This window comes from Plectropomus leopardus, chromosome 16 (assembly GCF_026936395.1).
Source record: "Plectropomus leopardus strain MGB_pleo_1.0 chromosome 16, ASM2693639v1, whole genome shotgun sequence".
Taxonomy (NCBI): Eukaryota; Metazoa; Chordata; class Actinopteri; order Perciformes; family Serranidae; genus Plectropomus; species Plectropomus leopardus.
In genome coordinates, this window is record NC_142191.1 from 28242637 (window position 1) to 28260257 (window position 17621).

The 17621-nt window shown below is 40.9% G+C and overlaps 1 protein-coding gene across 1 annotated transcript; it reads left to right on the forward strand.

Moving 5' to 3' along the window:
* Positions 1-1195: 1195 nt before the first annotated feature.
* Positions 1196-16690, forward strand: amd1 (adenosylmethionine decarboxylase 1). Its single transcript, XM_042503058.2, has 9 exons — positions 1196-1519; positions 8390-8476; positions 10209-10335; positions 10807-10909; positions 11182-11224; positions 11475-11619; positions 11795-11887; positions 12807-12962; positions 13087-16690. Exons 1-9 carry the CDS (start codon positions 1410-1412, stop codon positions 13228-13230), a joined length of 1008 nt encoding a protein of 335 aa, XP_042358992.1. The 5' UTR covers positions 1196-1409; the 3' UTR covers positions 13231-16690.
* Positions 16691-17621: the final 931 nt, after the last annotated feature.

Sequence of the window (17621 nt, forward strand, 5' to 3'; positions counted from 1 at the left end):
ACTTTGCGTACTCATGTACGCTCATGAACAGTGGTTTGTATATTTCATGGTGTGCAAACAGTTTATTGTTCTTTTAAAGTATATAATTTTAAAATGTATGTATCTTTTTGAAAATCTGGTGTGTGTGTTTATGTTATTTTTGGGTTTTTTTCACTTGCTTAGTATTTTTGTTGTTTTAAATTCAAAATAAAGTATATTCTTTCTTTTTTAAATCAATGAATGTTTATTCATCTTTTTTAAAAAATATTTGTGTGATCCCTTAACTGTTAATGGCGTTAATTTCACAAAACGAATACCAAATATTATTAGGGTAATACATCAAACACATTAGATATTTTTAGAATAATATAAATTAAGGTTCTCTGAAAATATTTTATTATCACATAAGTTGTAAATTAACACGCTGAAATTATCACAGTCCCCTCGGCAACATCATTTTAATTATACATATTCTTTCCATTTTTCATAGTAGTTAATGGTAAACTCAACAAGGTTGCTAATTTATATATATATATATAGTAACAATGGTACTTAAAAATGCTAATTAAAATTGCACAATACAAAAAAATTAAATTATGTTTTCGTCAGCTGCAATCGACCTAAAGCCTAATTTTGTATTACATATATATAAACAGATATATCCATTCAATGTAGAGTAATATTATTTATTTTCACCTGGCTTTCATAGTTAAATATATGTGTATTTGTTTATGTCAACATAGAGTGCACACAATAAATTAATGCATCACGGTCATGAAGCTTTACGTGACAGGAATTAAGTATTAAGACATGCAATCCATGTGTATACAAGTAAAACATACGTCAGAGAAGCACTTAGTGAACATCTGCCTAAGCATATTGGAGCTCTAAAACATAACATTTCTGCAATGAGTGAGTAAAATAGTCACCCGTTTTCAAATATGGATTTGAATGAAGACCACACAATGTCATATAGTAAAAATATCCCGCTAAAATGTCATTTAGACTACTGTAATCTCATGTCTTTGCACAGGGCCATGCATGCTCCGTGCAGGCTGCAAAAATATAGAACGTCACGTGAGGAAACCCTTTTTTACAAAGAGTGATAGAGCTTTAAACCAATCACATTTCAGAACCAAGAGCCCTGCAACTTGATTGGCTTGACGCGAGATGACGTCGGCGCATCCAGCACATAAAGTCACCGCGCCATCTCCATTGAGTGCTCTACACAGTATGGCCGGCGATATTAGCTAGCACTCGCTAACGGTATTCTCTGCTAAAGGGAAGACGGTAACTCAAGAAAATCAACACCTGGATTGCTTAAAGGACTGTACCTCAATAAATTATAACTAATCGAAGAAGGATTAATTAAGTTGTAAACGTTACAACCGAAGTTTAATATTTTTTTGTTGGGTGTCTGTTGTCTCACGATGGAAGATAACGGTGCACATTTCTTCGAGGGGACCGAGAAGCTGTTGGAGGTGTGGTTCTCTCGACAGGATGAGACCAAAGGAACCGGGGACCTCCGTACCATCCCAAGGTTTGTGTCCTCTGAAGTGTCTCTCGGGTGTCGTGTCAGTTCTCGGCAGCATGTGGAAACGGCGGCTGAAACGCCGGCCACATGCTTGGCTTCGCTCCCGTACTGCATTCCTGACGTGTAACCAGCTAAATGTGGTTACACGTTGCGCCCTAGAGCTAATTTTACTTTGTTAAGTCACTAGCTAAACCTTAATTTTCTAGTTAGACAGGGGAACTCAGACACCAGAGCCCACGACCAAGGGGGCTAGCTAACGCCGTCACTGGAAAATGGCCACCTCCCCCTTTCAGCAGTGGCCCTTCCAAGCTGAGTCATTCATTCTTCGCCGAGGAAATAAGTGGCTATTAACATTTTGGCATTATCCTTCACACGTTATGATAAGCGGTAGATAATAGTTGTATGTTTTAAAGCCGTCTGATAGCAAGTTGTCAACCCGTTTACAGTTAACATTTAGCTAACTCTTGCTAGTTGCTGGGCGAAAATACACAAATATTCCGCCGTCTGCTGCTGTCTTTTTACTCACACGACTGTACTATCTGAACAAGCGTCTAATTTATAGTTAATACGGTTTTTGTCATTTCACACGGTGCCGACATTAGGCGGGCCGAGTCCTTTTCCCTCAATAGTGCGCGTGCGTTTTATTGCTCCCGCATTGATTTTTGGTACGTTGTTAAATAACATTCATTCAAAGGCCTAAACTGTACAACGCCACTTGTTTTACGTAGCTTATCTGGCTATGATAAAATGGCGATAGGTGTTTGTTTTGTTGAATTTTGGGAGGTTATTTCTTTCTGCGTCATTCAACAACGACGGGGGCCTCGCTGAAGATGTCAAGCATGTGGTCGCCCGTCGTCACCGCGTGCTGCAGCGACACGAGCCCCCAACAGGACGCGCACAAGTCACTCAAATGTTAGTTTCTGCTCAACCAGATGGGATTTGTTTTACAACTAAAAGAAGTGGGTATAGGCTAAGCAAGACCTCAAATGCTTCCAATAGAAAAAAAACACCACTATGATTACAGAGAGCATGAGTCACCAGGGAATATTTTGGGTTGTGGTTGATGGGATGTTTTCATGTAAAGGTTTGACTCTCCCTGCAGACAGACATTCACTGCATGGTACCAAGACATGTTGCTGATCATGCATGTAGTACTTGTTCCGGTCACATTCCCAGCCATGCAGGCACTCTCCTCCCAGTTCCCCTGATTGGTTAGAAGGTCTCCCCACTGTGATATGCTTGGAGGCCCTTGGCTGCATTCAAAGAAAAGGGTGTCTGGGTGATGGGATGTGCCAAGAAATGAAGGTGAATGGCTGAAAAAGGCTGTTGACCTTTTGTTGAGAGCGACAAAATCTGTTGTGCCTCAAGCACTTGGGGGCTTTTGCCACAGTTGTCATAAGCAGCAACAATAAGCAGTTGAGTTTAACTTAAACTGAGTCTGGTATTCTGCTTTTCAATCTGTGCCCAGAGTATACCTACAATATGAATAACTAATGTGCACATATAACAACACTCCAAAAATAGAAAATCAATATGTGGCCACTGATGCTTAATATGTGGCAGGCTGACACAAATATATATGAATGTGTGGGAAGATCTGTAGTTTGGATATGGCAGGGATTGATTCGACAGTGAGCTACTGGAGGTTTTTGTGTAATAATTAACCCACTGAAGTGCTAACAACACCACCCCCCTCCCTAATACAAAATAGAAACCCCAAAAATGTTATCAAAAGTAATATTCTCACACCAGTTTACCTTACTAAACAGATAAATGCAACTGTACACCTTTCAAACTCTTCTTTCTCTCCGTGACACAAGACTGAAGTTGTTTAATTGCCTCATTAACTGATCATAAAACACACTTCAAACTCGACAAACAAAATAAAACTCACCTACACAGTCTCGGTTATTCTTGCTAGTAATCTAGTTTATGAGTCAGTTGTTCGAACAATCAACAGTTCTGGTTTGGTTGAAATAAATCCTTAATTTACCAAGTGAGTTGTAAAAAAAAACGTGCTGTTATTCCCCATCGTCTTTCTTCTGGCTGCCGGCTGTTTACAGTCTTGTAACCTATCTCTCCAGCACTAGGTGTCGCTGTGTCTTTCAGCTCAGCTGTCTTGTTTTACCAATTGAGACAGAAGCCTAAGCTGTGGTGGTGCTTGCTGTGCACTACATACAGTGAGTTTAATAGAAAGAGGACTGCCTGTATTTATGATGATATTGAAAAACATACCTTCGAAAATTCTAAATACCCTTGTATACCGTTATACTGCCCAAGCCTAGTGTCCACAGTCTAATTTATATATTTTTACGATGGCAACTGCTGATCAAAAATCATCATTTCTCCTTGTGAATCCTCTTTCCCCTACATTGGCTGTTCAGTTTTAATTGTTTAGGATTTATCATTTTTAAAACTTCCTGACACTACCTGTTATTGCAATACTATGTGAATGGCCCTTAGCACGCTTCAAGGCTAAATCTGCCCGCACTATGAGTGACTTTTGTTGTCATTAACCAGATCACAGAGGTTGGTTTAAGAAAAGTGTGTGGCCGGTCGGGTGAATGAGGACTGGCATTAATTTACAGCCAGAGGGCAGATTAACGGCTCAGAGGGACACTGTCAGTGGATCAGACTCGTTGGACGTCAGCCAATGTCCAAATAAGTCCACAAGGGCATCTGATTCACAAAAGTGGAGCTCGCTCACATTACCGCCCCTGTCCTGCCTCGGGGCTCTCTGAAGGAGATTGCCGTCTGCTTCTAGTGGTTGTCATGCAACTACTACTCAAGGCCAGTTCATGTTGTCATTTGTACATACTTCCGAATGTGGCCTTCACTGTCACCATGGCTCTGCAACTAAGTGTTGGTCATGACGTCTTGAGTTTATCTATTGATTTTTGTTTTATGTGATTATCCCATTCTTTTGCTCTGCTGTCTTTTGATTATTTATACGTTCATTAACCAAATTAGATAAAATTCCAAGAATCTGTCTCCTTGATAAGGCGTTTATCTCTGTCTGCTGGGTGTTAAATGCATCCCTTTTCTTAGAGACCGCTCTTTCTTTGAGGAAAATCTGATCCTGCTGAGCAACCAGAAATAGCCCATGGTGTGCATTTCACACTGAAACGCGAGCTGACACAGGTCTCCAGTAACGCTGTCCCTCTGGTATGAAACCGGGAGGCCGACATGTTGCAACAGCTCTGATGTCATCAAGTGAAAACCAAGTTTGTAATGGTCAAAGAGGCAGCTTTGATGTTGGTTCAAATCAAATTAAATATACAATAAGGACACATATAATTTACATAGAACTCTCTCTAGTAGGGGTTAATGTGGTGCATTGTCAATGGCCAATTTTTCACCATTTAAACAAATTTTGACCAGTAGAGGTCAAATGCCTGAGAGGTCTGTAATTTGTCTTAGTCTGGCACAGTATTGTGCTTAATTCTTCTTAAGCTAATTGTAAGTTAGAAAAGTATGGTTTACTGGTGTCACAAACAGAAGCAGATTGTAAATATGTGCCAAGTCTCATTTTATTTTGATATAACCCCTCTGCTTCTTATCCTCTAATGTGATTTTAATGGCAGTGTATGAGTGAAACGTTATAGGACTCTGAAGCTAGCTTGTTGGCTTTTAGCCTGCTGCACGACCTGATTATTATATTATGTCATTCTTTATGGGGAGCAAATTAGATTTGGAGGGCCATAACATGCAGGCAGTGCAGCTACTGTTGTTGCACAGTGTGACGCTTATTTAGGAAGAAGACATTTTGTAGCTCTGACACATTGCTTTGTCATCCAGTCCTCTGTATGAGGTGTTACTTAAGTTTGGTTGCATAGTTTGTGTGTGCATGTGTGTGCTTCTTATCATCATGAGGTGCCTCACCAGTCTGGGGCCAGAATTCACTAACAAATGGCTGATCACTCAGCAGCAGGAGATGACAGTTGTCAGATGTTGGTGTGTCATCCAAATTCCACTTGCTGCTATGCGGGTGAATTTTTGCAAACCAGTTTTTGCCATTTTCCACATCAATTGATGGTGGGAATGTCTTCAGTTTTATCAAAATTAAAAGCCCCCTGATACTTTTTTTTCCAGGGTTGGGAAAAATGTACATGTTCTAAATATTGAGAGGAACAGGTCCCCAGTGTCTCCCCTTCCCAAACAAATATGCCTATGCTTTGTAAAGATATAGTGCAGTCATGCTGTCCTGAGCTGAGAATGAAGTCACACTATCTGTGTGTTTGCGTTGAATTCTGAGCTTCTCTGTGGTTTGTTGTGGTATGCCCATCCAGCTACACATGCATGTGTGAAACCTACTGGCTAGCTCATCGCCCCTGCTTTGCAATGTGCTCATATCATGCTCGGTTCCCTCTTGTTGTAGCTGTTACCTCAGTCAACTTTTGTTTCTGTGGTTAGCACTTGTGTCAGGTTGCTATGGGGATGAAGGGGCTGGCATACATCAAGGGGCCCCAGCCAGAGTTCAGACTTAAAGTGAGAAAGTCAAAGACGAACTGTTTACGTGAAGCCCCAGGAATGTTTGTATTGTCATTAGTTTTTTGCTTATAATTTGTAATTATAATTATATTATAATAATTTATAATTTCTTTTGGTTTGGTTTATAGTTTTGGTATAGCGGAGGTTTTAAAGAGTGAGTGCTGTTAAGTGTGATATTATGCTAAATGTGGCTGGGCAATGTGTTGACAGCAATATTATGATTAGGCTAGATGTCCTCCTAGGTATTGGATATTGTAATATTCTAAGTGTTGCCTTTGTACTGGTTTTAAAGGATGTATTTCAGTAAAGCAGGGATACACAACATGCTTTGCCAAGGGTTTTGGAAAATGACGGAGTCCAGGGGCCAGTGTCTTGGAATTGTGGACAGGTGGGGCTTAGCCCAGCCCCCTGTCAGGGGTCTGCGGGATCCTCCCTAGCATGTGTTTTTGGGTTGATTTTTTTTTTTTTTTTTTTAATTAACAAGCTCTAACAAAACTATAGTCTGGCATCTTATTTACATTGAAGGTACAAACAAAATTGGTGAAAATTAATTTGCTTTCTTTGTGAATTAAAAAAATTGAGTCACTACAGTAAAGTGATGTAATTTTCCGAACTTATCAGACTGTTCTGGGTGTTTCATTATTTGCCTTTACCCCCTTAGTCATTATACCCATGACTGATGATTATTTAACAAAAACCTCCATGTAAGTATTTTGTGAAAGCACAAATGGTCAACTCTACAATATTGTCACAATATTGATGTAGAAGTCTGAGAGTTGTTTTTTTTTTCAAAGTTGATATTTGATTTTTCTCTATATCACCCAGCCACAATGCCAAGGTGTCCACCATAGCCATGTGTGAAAAACATTTTAGAAACTAGCCCCCACCCCCAATTTCTGTCATTTCCACTGTCTTTTCTAAGCAGCTTTAACATGGCAACAGGTGGATGAAAGCTATGTAATTTCACTTGTACTAAGCGAGAACATGACTAAATACTGTTCACACCTGCTTTCTGACCAGAGCTGTCGCTGCCCTTTAGAGGCCCGGTGCTGACTCCAGTTAGTCAATGCTGAGGCACAGTTGTCGTTCAGAGGTTCCCCCAGAAAAGACTCATGCAGCCCTGTCCAACTCTCAGGGGGTGAACTATGCAACGTTGGCTGCTGGTAAATTCTCCATTGAACGTTGTCGGCCTCTCTCTACCACCCCGGGCTGTGCTTTCTTCCTACTGGACGCTCTGAATGGGTCCATGCCGCCCTGCCAAGGTTGTAATGAGAATGTGACGCAGCTGCATTTGCACTGCAGCTGTCTCTGAGTGGTGGTGGGAGTAGGAGTGGGAGTGGAGGCGGCTCCTGTTGTCGTGGAGAGTGCTGGCCAGGCTGTGTTGTCTGCCCAAGCCTGTGATTTCACTTTGAACTGGAGCCAGCATCCAAACAACCCAGTTCCACATTACCCTGCAGCTTTCCTGCAAATAGCAAGTGCCTTATTCCAGTCAGTGTGGGCAATTTCTTCTTTGGAAATTTCACACTGCAGTGTTTGATTGTAGTAATCCCTTACCCTCCTCTTGGACAGTGAATAAATAGGGTCAAATGAGTGAATTTGATTTTTTTTTTTTTAGGAGACTTATATACAGCCAATTCTGACTATTCGTCTTAACTGGGGGTTTCACTGCAGTTTGTGTTTTAAAGGCATCTCTGTGTTCTGATGGATGTTCACGGGTGGAACTTGTTGTTAATTCTTTTTCTTTCTCGCAGCAGCAGTTTGGGAAGTTTGAGTTTTGGGGTGGATAACTGATCTGTCGATGTTGTCAGAGCTGATCAGATTAATGGATGAGAGGAGCAGCAGCCGCAAACTTTTAGACCCAGCACAGTGAACAGTCATGTTTCACTTTTACTGCACCTGACATGCTGCTGTTCCATCTGCACCCAGAATATGCTCTGTGCACCCAGTACAATGAATAATTGAATGGTATTTTAATTGTGTTCTTAATGGACCTCAAAAATATAAAATCATAATGTGGCCACAGATTTTTTTAAATCATGGCGGGCTGCCACAAATGAGTGAGAAACCCTGGTTGATACCGACAGTCTATTCCATATCCATTTCAAATAGTTAGTTCCTGACATTCCCCCTAGCACCACCATTTCCAGGAACTGAATCCTTCCCTCCCTGTTGTGACTTACCCTGCTGACCATGACTATACAGAAGTGTGTTTTCCTTTCATTTAAAGACTTGTTCAAAACAACTCTTGATTTCTTTCCAGTGTGTGGTCACAATCAAAGTGTTTTCCCTTCCACTCATTTCCAAAGTTGAAACCAACATATAAAATATGGCAGATAAATGTCAACCCACTAATTGTTGCCTTTTCCTATCTTCTTTTTTTTTTAGGTTTGAGTGGGACAAACTTTTGGAGAATGTGCATTGTTTGATCATAAGTGTGACAAAGTCTGACAAGCAGGAAGCTTATATACTCAGGTGAGTGCCGGGTCTTTACTTACAGTACGTCTCCTCTGTTTTCCGACTGATTAAGAAGGCAGGCAGGATTAGACAGCGGTCACCTGTAAGCCGCTTGTCATTTACAGCACAGTCACCGTCTCAGGAGATGACACACAGCCATCAGCACACATTACATGCTGCATAGCTTCCATTGTATAAATAACATCCAAGGGCAAATCCTGCCTGAGCACACTAGGGTTGATGAGCTCAGTAAGACTCTTTTTCTGTACTAAATTCAAAGAATAGAACAAGACTTCCAGGTAAAACAAATTTTCATGGCGACCAGGAAGCGATTTCATTCTTTGTTTTCACAGTCAAAACAGCTGTGGGCATGTGTGATGGGATATTGTTCCCTCTCTTCAGGTCTAAACAGACTGCAGGCAGTATACTACAAATTGCACATCCTGAAATCATTAATTTGAACCAGCTTTGGTATCAGATGGTCAGAAATTTCCCAGGAATATTGTACAGCAAGATTTTCATAAATTGCTCAATGGACCTCCTGTAATTAATGCTGCTATGTGGTTGAAGTCTCCTTGAGGCAAGTGAAAACAGAGTTTACCAAGAAGTTTGTTTACAAGTAATCTATACATCTATCCCTGTTCAAACGTTAGATTCACGTGTGCATAAATGCTTGTGTGTTGAAAGTGATCTTGGAAATGTTGGCACCATGCTTGACAAATTTAGCCGGAAGAAAAAAAAGAAGTCCCACAACAAAACAACAAGTGCAGTCTGTTGAGTGCTGAATATTTTTGTGCCCATCTTGAATTAGATCTGTTATGTAACCTCTGTGGTGATAAAAACACGAGATTAAAGAGAGCCACCCAAAAAGGAAACTATGGTATTTTTCAACCATGTGGACCCAATTTTCCCATGTTTATATGTCAAAGTGACTGAAGGAAAAACAATTTTTAAAAACTGGTCCAGCATTGAGCGAGAGTGCTGCAAATGGCAGTACAGCATGGTTGCACTGTCACTTTACATCCACTAAAAGTGCTTGTTTTTGCCACTGACAGGCTCTGTTATTTCTCGTGTCTTGACAACATTGTATAAAGGAGTCCTACAGAGATGGCTCTTTTTGATGAAGGGTAAGAGCCTTAACCAGAAACCTCACCAAAATTGCCATCACAAAACCAACCACACTCCATTAAATTAAATTAAAATTTTATTATCATTAGAGTAAGACTTCCTTCAAAATCGACAAACAAAATAAAAATTCACAAAAGACATGTTTATCTTTCCACTGTTCTAACATCACCAACTCTGGTTTGGTTAAAATAAACCCTTAATTCACCCAGTATGATATGAAATTATGCTGGCCCTGTACTGGTTAAAGTGACTATATATTTAAATGGAGTCTGGTAGAGTTGGTGATGGCTGTTTCTGATTAAACAAAATGGATCGAACAAATCTGAGTCTGTCAGTGGCAAAAACGAGCACTTTTAGTGGACATATATCTTTGGTGAAAACATGCCCAGAGCGGTTACATTGCAGCCTTTGTTTTTTCCACTGCTGGCTGCAACAGCCTCGCTCAATACTAGTCCATTTTCAAAATTTCCCCTTTATCACTTAGACACAAAAAGATAGGTAAATAAGCCCAGGTGGAAAAATACCAAATTTACCTATATCTTACCTTACCTAACCGCATGAATAACAGATGATACAGTTAGTACAGATGTTTTACCCCTCACTTGTACTTTGTGCTTCACAGTGAGAGTAGCATGTTTGTCTCCAAGAGACGTTTCATTTTGAAGACATGCGGAACCACCCTCTTACTGCAAGCACTGGTGCCTCTGCTGGAACTCGCCAGGGAGTACTGCGGTTTTGATGCCATCGAGGTAAGGCCCACACAGCATTTGAGAATATGTGGAAACAAGGGCTGCAACTAATTATTTTCATTGTCAAATATTCCATCAATTATTTTCTCTCAATCGGTTATTTGTTTGGTCTATAAAGTGGCAGAAAATGTTGAAAAATGACAAGCAGTGGTTTCCAAAGTCCAGCATGATGTCTACAAATGTCATTTTGTACACAACTGGAAGATATTTAGTTATGTCATAAAAGAGCAAATACACCAGCAAATATTCACCTTTTAAGGAGCCAGAATCAGATTTTTGTTTAAACTACTCAAACGGATATATTGATTATCAAATTAGTCGTCAATTTAAATAGTTGACAACTAATTGATTAATCGTTGCAGCCCTAGTAATAACTGATTCATTAAGAGACGGGGGAAAAAATTATTATTTCTGTAGCTAATACCTGGTTCCTGTTCATTGCTCACATTTTTCTACGCTTTCATTTTGCAGAATTTCTTTTACTCCCGCAAGAATTTTATGAAGCCAACCCATCAAGAGTTCCCTCATCGAAACTTTCAGGAGGAAGTGGATTTTCTCAGCCAGATTTTCCCAAGTGCGTAACCTAGAATCTTAGCACAGACCTCCTCCTTTGTCTGCCCTGTTTTTCTCTCCTGAAAAATGCTTTGAAAATGAATTTCACAGAAACCAAAATGGGACACAGCCTCCAGCATATCTTTTGTGCCACTTGGAAGGCTTAAAAAGTTGCTTTGGGCTCCAGAAATCCGCAAAATGATGCATGCAATTCCAAATGAGAGATTTTATCATGTGAGGACACCTCACCACAACAACAACTAAACCAAAGCTACTGCTTTTTGCTTCTTCCAGATGGTGCAGCCTACTGTATGGGACGTTTGAACTCTGACTGCTGGTAAGCATCATGCAGTTTCCTGTACATTACGTATTTTCTGCCAGTGTTGCTGACGTCAGTGGATATTCTATTCATAGTATTCAGTACAGGTAATGACTGCATTTGATACTCATTAGATGGTGGGAAAAAAGGTCAAAGCTGTTCTCTGGATGTCTGTGAATGTGTGATCCTCCATTGCCGTTTTGTCATGGTTAACCTCAGTGATAAAATTTAATAACTGGTAAATGTTTGACTGTCTTGTTACACAAAGGTACCTGTTTACCCTGGACTTACCAGAGTACTGGGAGAACAAGCATGCGGATCAGACGCTGGAAGTTTTGATGAGTGACCTCGATCCAGCCATTATGGACCAGTTCTATATGAAAGATGGTGTTTCTGCAAGTGATGTCACTCGTGTAAGTAGATGCATACCATTGCCCATCTCGGCAGGCGTCGGCACGCACATGCCCTCAACTGTTTTGATAGGAACAGATTTTTTCAGTCATGTTAGGTCAGCAGTTAGACATAAGCAGACATGGAAGATTCAGGAGTTGTGATTGTTCATTTGGTGTTTGATGTCTTTTGTTGCAGATGAGTGGAATTCGTGACCTGATACCAGGTTCTGTGATTGATGCCACAATGTTCAACCCTTGTGGATACTCAATGAATGGAATGAAGACTGATGTGAGTGCCCCCCCCATGCGTTTTTGCTAAAAAAAAAAATTAAATTACATTAAGAGGATGGATTACTAAATGGGTCAAGTGGGCACATTCCCAGGGGCCCCTTGGTCTTCATCTGCAAAATGTCACTCAAATTACTGTAACATGTACCAACCAGAAGTCCACAGAGAGATGCAAAATAACCACACAAAAAAAAGCTAAAACCACCACAAAGCTTGGCAGGTCTGAACTGTGACTTCATATTCCTCCATAGCAGTTTGAGGAGTTAAACTCATGGGGTGGATAATTGCTCTGTTGATCGAGTCACAGCTGATCAGATCAATGGATGAGAGGAGCCTGGTGTTCTGCTGCTCCATTTGTGCCAAGAGTACACTCTGCACACTGACAGTGTGGTGCAATGCATAAGAAAACGGTATATATATTCCATTATCACTCTTAATGAATGGTCCAGCTCTGAAATAGAAATTGAATTTGTGACAACACATGTTTTGATAGTGCCAAAACAAAAAATAAACGTGAGAATCCCTGGTCTTGCTCTTGTGTAGGAGAGGTGGTGGGGGCTTTTGCATATCTATGCCCAGGGGCCCATTGTCTCATAATCCGGTCATGCTCATATTGTGAATTTTTTTTTAAAAAAATAAGGTTTTAGCAAAAATGGACTGGATAAATGAGACTTGGGTTATGCTGCAGTAGATATGTGAGAGTGTTTTTTTTACCATTGTTAAATGCAGACTCTGATTACTTAAATTCATGAAGAATGTTCAAATAGTTCACCATGGCGGCATTTGAGGGGAAACAAGGTTTTCTTAATGAAATCATCGTAGCATGCAGAGAGCAAATGACATACATGAAGTCATATTGTGGGTGAAGTACTCTTTTAAACATTTCTGTAATGTGTGGCTCTGCTTGTCGTCTCCTCCAGGGAACTTACTGGACCATCCACATCACACCGGAGCCAGAGTTCTCCTACGTCAGCTTCGAAACCAACCTCTCCCAGACATCATACGATGATCTGGTCAGTAAAGTGGTGGAGGTGTTCAAGCCAGGAAAATTTGTGACTACGCTTTTTGTCAATCAGGTAAGTTTTAAAAAATACAAGCTTGCTTTGATTCAGAGAGATTTTAATTAAAGTTGTCACTGAGTAAATTCTCTTTTTCTTTTTTTTTTCTTTTTTTTTTTATCTCTCTCGTTTGCCCCTGCAGAGCTCCAAATGTCGCAGTGTCTTTTCTCCACCCCAGAAACTGGAGGGCTACAAGCGCCTCGACCGCCAGTTGGCTCAGTTCAACGATTACAATTTTGTCTTCACAAGCTACGCCAAGAACCGCCAGCAGAACCAGCAGAGCTGAGGGTTGAGGATGAAGAAGAGGCGTAAAAAGAAAGGCGGCCGCTCGGGGCTCCCTCCCCGCTGCTGGCTCCAGCCCCCAGTCGAGAGCTTATCCTCATCCAACTCCCCTACCGTCTTCCTCCTCCTCCCCTCCTCCCGCTGCTGTCGTCGTCCAGAATTCCCCGGTGCTGCAGACGCGGTCGCAAGCCCCCCCTTCCCCCCCAGTTTAAGTTGTTTGCATTGTTGTACCTGTGACTTAGATCTCTTGCATGAAAGCTCTTTTCTCTGTTTCGATATTCTAGCTCACTCTTGCTGTGATCTTGAAGTGCATGTAGAGGAATTAAACACGCTCTGTTTGAGGCTGTCCACCTGTGCCCAGTACAACGGTCCCTTCCTGCAGGTCTCGCCCCTCATCCCTCACAGACAAGGCTTCCGCCCGCACTAAGCCAGGGCCCTGACATGCTCAGATCAGTCCGCCTCTTAACGAAAGTCAACCAAAGCAGTCCATACTTAATTTGCTCTCCATTTTGATAGTTGGTATTTAGGAGCTAATTTTTGAGTGCACTTTAAAAAAAAACTGTCAAGTCGCGGTACGAAAAGGCCTACTTTTTGTCTAACTGAATGTAAGCGTCATTTTGGCCATTCTAATCGTTGTCCGTGTTTCCTTTGAAAACAAACGCCATACTTGCTGTTTAATGTTATCAGACAAAAGGTTTGCAGCTCATTGGAAAACACATCTAAGCAAAAGACCTACTGCTTTGCTGGACCACAACTCATTCATTGGAGCTCCTCCACCTCGACAATCATAAATTCCCCAAATAGACATGCTTTTAGGGGCCGTGTCCACAAAAGTGCTTTATTTCCTCTGAGGCAGGTGGTGTGGTTTTTTTTGTTGTTTTTTTTCAATGGGAGCACTGCGTAGTTATGCAGCCCTCCCCACCCCTCGAGCATACAGAGTTGAAACATGTTCAACTTTCGGTTACTTCAACCGTTCAATCACAGTGGACGAGGGACAAACACATAGTCACATCTGACATTTACACGTGCTGAACAACAACAACAATAATGGAGGAGAAATATCACCACCTTACAATTATATTCATATATTCTTATTCTGCGACAACTAATTAACCTTATGGGAGGTGTTTTTTGGGGCTTTTTAATTTAAAAAAACAAAACGGTTACTCTCATTAATGCTGTTTCGAATGGAAAACTTTAAAGCTCAATATTTCAAAACCGCTCAGAATGCAGATAAAACTTTATAATTCTAAGGTGGCAATATTTTAACATTGTGTTACATAATGTTCCTCTCATGATCCCACACAGACCAACCCGTCGTCTAATCTAGAGCAGGTATTCTACCGTGTGCCAGCACGTTTAACTTTTCTCAAGCGCTCCCAGCTGATCGTTTCCTGACGAGCACGGGGAAAAAAAAACACTTTTGTGGACACGGCCCCTTTTTAAAGTTGTACGCCTGGAAAATGTATGAATCATTTAAGACATGCACACTTTTTCACCCAAGCTTCTTTTTTATTTTATTTTACAGCATGCTGTATCTATAGGAAGCCTCTGGGTCTTAAAAATCCCTCCCCCAGTTATTTTGAGCCCTGTAGTTCTCACACAAAGTAGCTTGAATGTAGCACAGCGGCCCTCCTTTTTTCGAATGTAGGCATCTCTAGAGAAAAGCCCGGACCGGGGTTTGAGCTGAATGTACGACTCCAGTGGAGCACCCTCCCTCCTCCCTCTCTCTCACACACATGCACACACATTCACACACATGCACGCACGCGCACGCAGAGAGCTCACAATGCCCTCTGCCGACCAGCCATTGTCCGGCCTCGCAGCAGCCCCCCCCTCCACCCCCTGCCAGAGTCAGACTGTCAGCTGGCCCCAGAACCGTGACATGACGAGCCCTCCTGGCCCGCCGCGCGCGCTCTGAATGGGAAATAATGAATCAGACACTTTTTGCTTAGTTGCCCAGCAAAGCATTTTTCTTTTTCCCACATAATATCCATCCTCTCTCTGTCTCTTTCCGCCCCCATACAGAAATCTGTAAGCGCACAATAGAGGCCCACCAGTCTGAGCATGCCAGGGTGATCCCGGATCATTCCACATGTAACCTGCTGCATAAAACTGCCATTTTATTAAATTTATTGTGCCCCCCCCCACCCCCACCCCCCTCAGACATTTTGTGCAGTGAATCGGTCGAAAATGTGACTCCCCCAGCAGTTTTTTCTTTTTTTTTTTTGTTTTGGATCAATGCCCTTTGTTCATCGAGGGGGAAAATCCTGTGACACTATGGTGCATGTGACTACTAGTGCCGTGTTGCTTGACAGTGTAGTGTAGCGCCGTCTCTTCCTCCTTTTTCGTCAGTGGGTCTGTGTGCTTCACTTTCCTCTTGTTTAACCAGCTGCGTTTCAGATAGGCGGGGATTTTTTTTTTTTCTCTTTTAGGGGTCAGGTTAACTTGTATTAATCTCATTTCAAGTTGTGGACATGTGCAGAAAGCAGGTTGAGTTTCTTTATTTATTATTTTAAAGCTCGGTCCTCTCCGTTTGCCGTTCATTCTCCTTCCAGAGAATTCAGTTTTGACTCGGAGAAGACGCGGCCGAAGTCTTAACCTGCTTTCACCCCCCGTGGTGCAGTAGAAACTGTTGTTTTGAAACATGTGCGGTGATTGCATCAACACCTATAGCAGCACATTCATCGCCGAAGCCTCTCGATGAGCTAGTCGGGCCAGTCAAGTTGGAGCAGTTATTGTAAAACCAAGCAGTGACATTGACACTTGGAATAGTTTCCCTCTAGTTTGTCCATCATGGCTTTTTGGAGTGGTTTCATTTTCTTTCCTGAGGACCAATCGCTGCTCTTAACGAGAACTGCTCTACACTCCACGTCCGAGGTGATCTGCCATGACTGTTATAGGTCCTTTATGAAGTCACACATTTTTCTGGATTTAAACTCTTCAAAAAATACTGAAGCAGTTTAACACTAACTGTTCTCGGATTAAGTACATTTTAGCCTTGTTGGTGTGGATCATTATGCTATTTTTTTATACGGTGAACTCAATGCATTTTTGCAGTTGAATGGTGATAGAATTTTATACAAAAATAATATTTTGTATTTTTGCTGCGGACCAATCTTTTTTTTCTCTCTCTCTCTCTCTCTCTTCCCCTTTTGTCCAAATGTTTATTTTGTTGTGAAACCAGTTTGTTCTGAAGTTTTATGGGATGACATTTTCAAAACGGACTTAACATCATGTTTTGTTTTTTATTTTTATTTTCACTCTCCTTTCCTCTGTGAAGCTTCTCTCCAGAGGAAAGGAGAGTGTCCCCTGGGTCAGAGGGTGTGGTTGCAGGGTGTACTGAAGGAAAAACTTTGCTGTTCTAATTCTTTCTTTTGCTGTTCTTTGGATGGTCAAGATGTGCTAAATATATCTGTGCTACGAGCTTGATGCTTCAATAAAAAAGATACTTATCTGTGCAACTGCTGTGCTTTCTTTGAAAGCCCTGAAGGATGAGATTGTCAAGGAAGAGAAAGGATACGAAATCGAAAGATTTAAAGCAAAAGAAGCTGACAGTAGATCAGAGAAGGCCACGCAGTCTCCCCAACATGTTGAAGCCATTGTTGTAGTCACTTAAAAAGCCTTAAATAAATACAAAGAAAAAAATACTGTAAACACTAGAGCTGATTGCATATTGAATAATACAAAGAAAAGTAATAATCAGTATAATTAGACTAATTACCCTTTCTTAGTTTAGTCATCAACATGTGGCACAATGGGTTGTGTGACTAAACAAAAAGCCAAAGGTGGCAGCTCATCACAGGTAAATAGATTATGCTGACTGTGTAATAATTGCATCTTAAAGAGACACTTTTTTTTTCTTTTTTTTTTTTTCCAGCACGCACACAAAAGCGGACAGTTAGCGGACTGTTCAGAGATATTTGCTGAATTTGAAAATATATATATATATATATATATATATATATATATATATATATATATATATATATATATATATATATATATATATATATTGAAACTGAATTTCTAGAGTTAAACTACTATCAAATTTTTAAGTCGGAGCATATATATTGTATATAAAACCTTGATCTAAAAAATAGCAAGTGACCTGTGAGATGTAGAGGATTGTAAGATGCAATTTTTGCTACTGAAATGTGGGCTAGTGGAGAAAAGTATAAAGTAAGTACTTCAAACTGCACTTGAGCAAATACACTCAGTTCCTTTCCACCACTGCTAATACTTCGTAAACCAAATAAAGGCAAAATAAATACAACTGCGGCTCACCTGAGCTAACCCAAGAAGAACTGGAAAAAAACATACTGAATCAATGCTCTGTTCTCTTTGAAGTTGTCATCAGTGCAGGGGCCAAATATTAGAAACATCATCAAACAC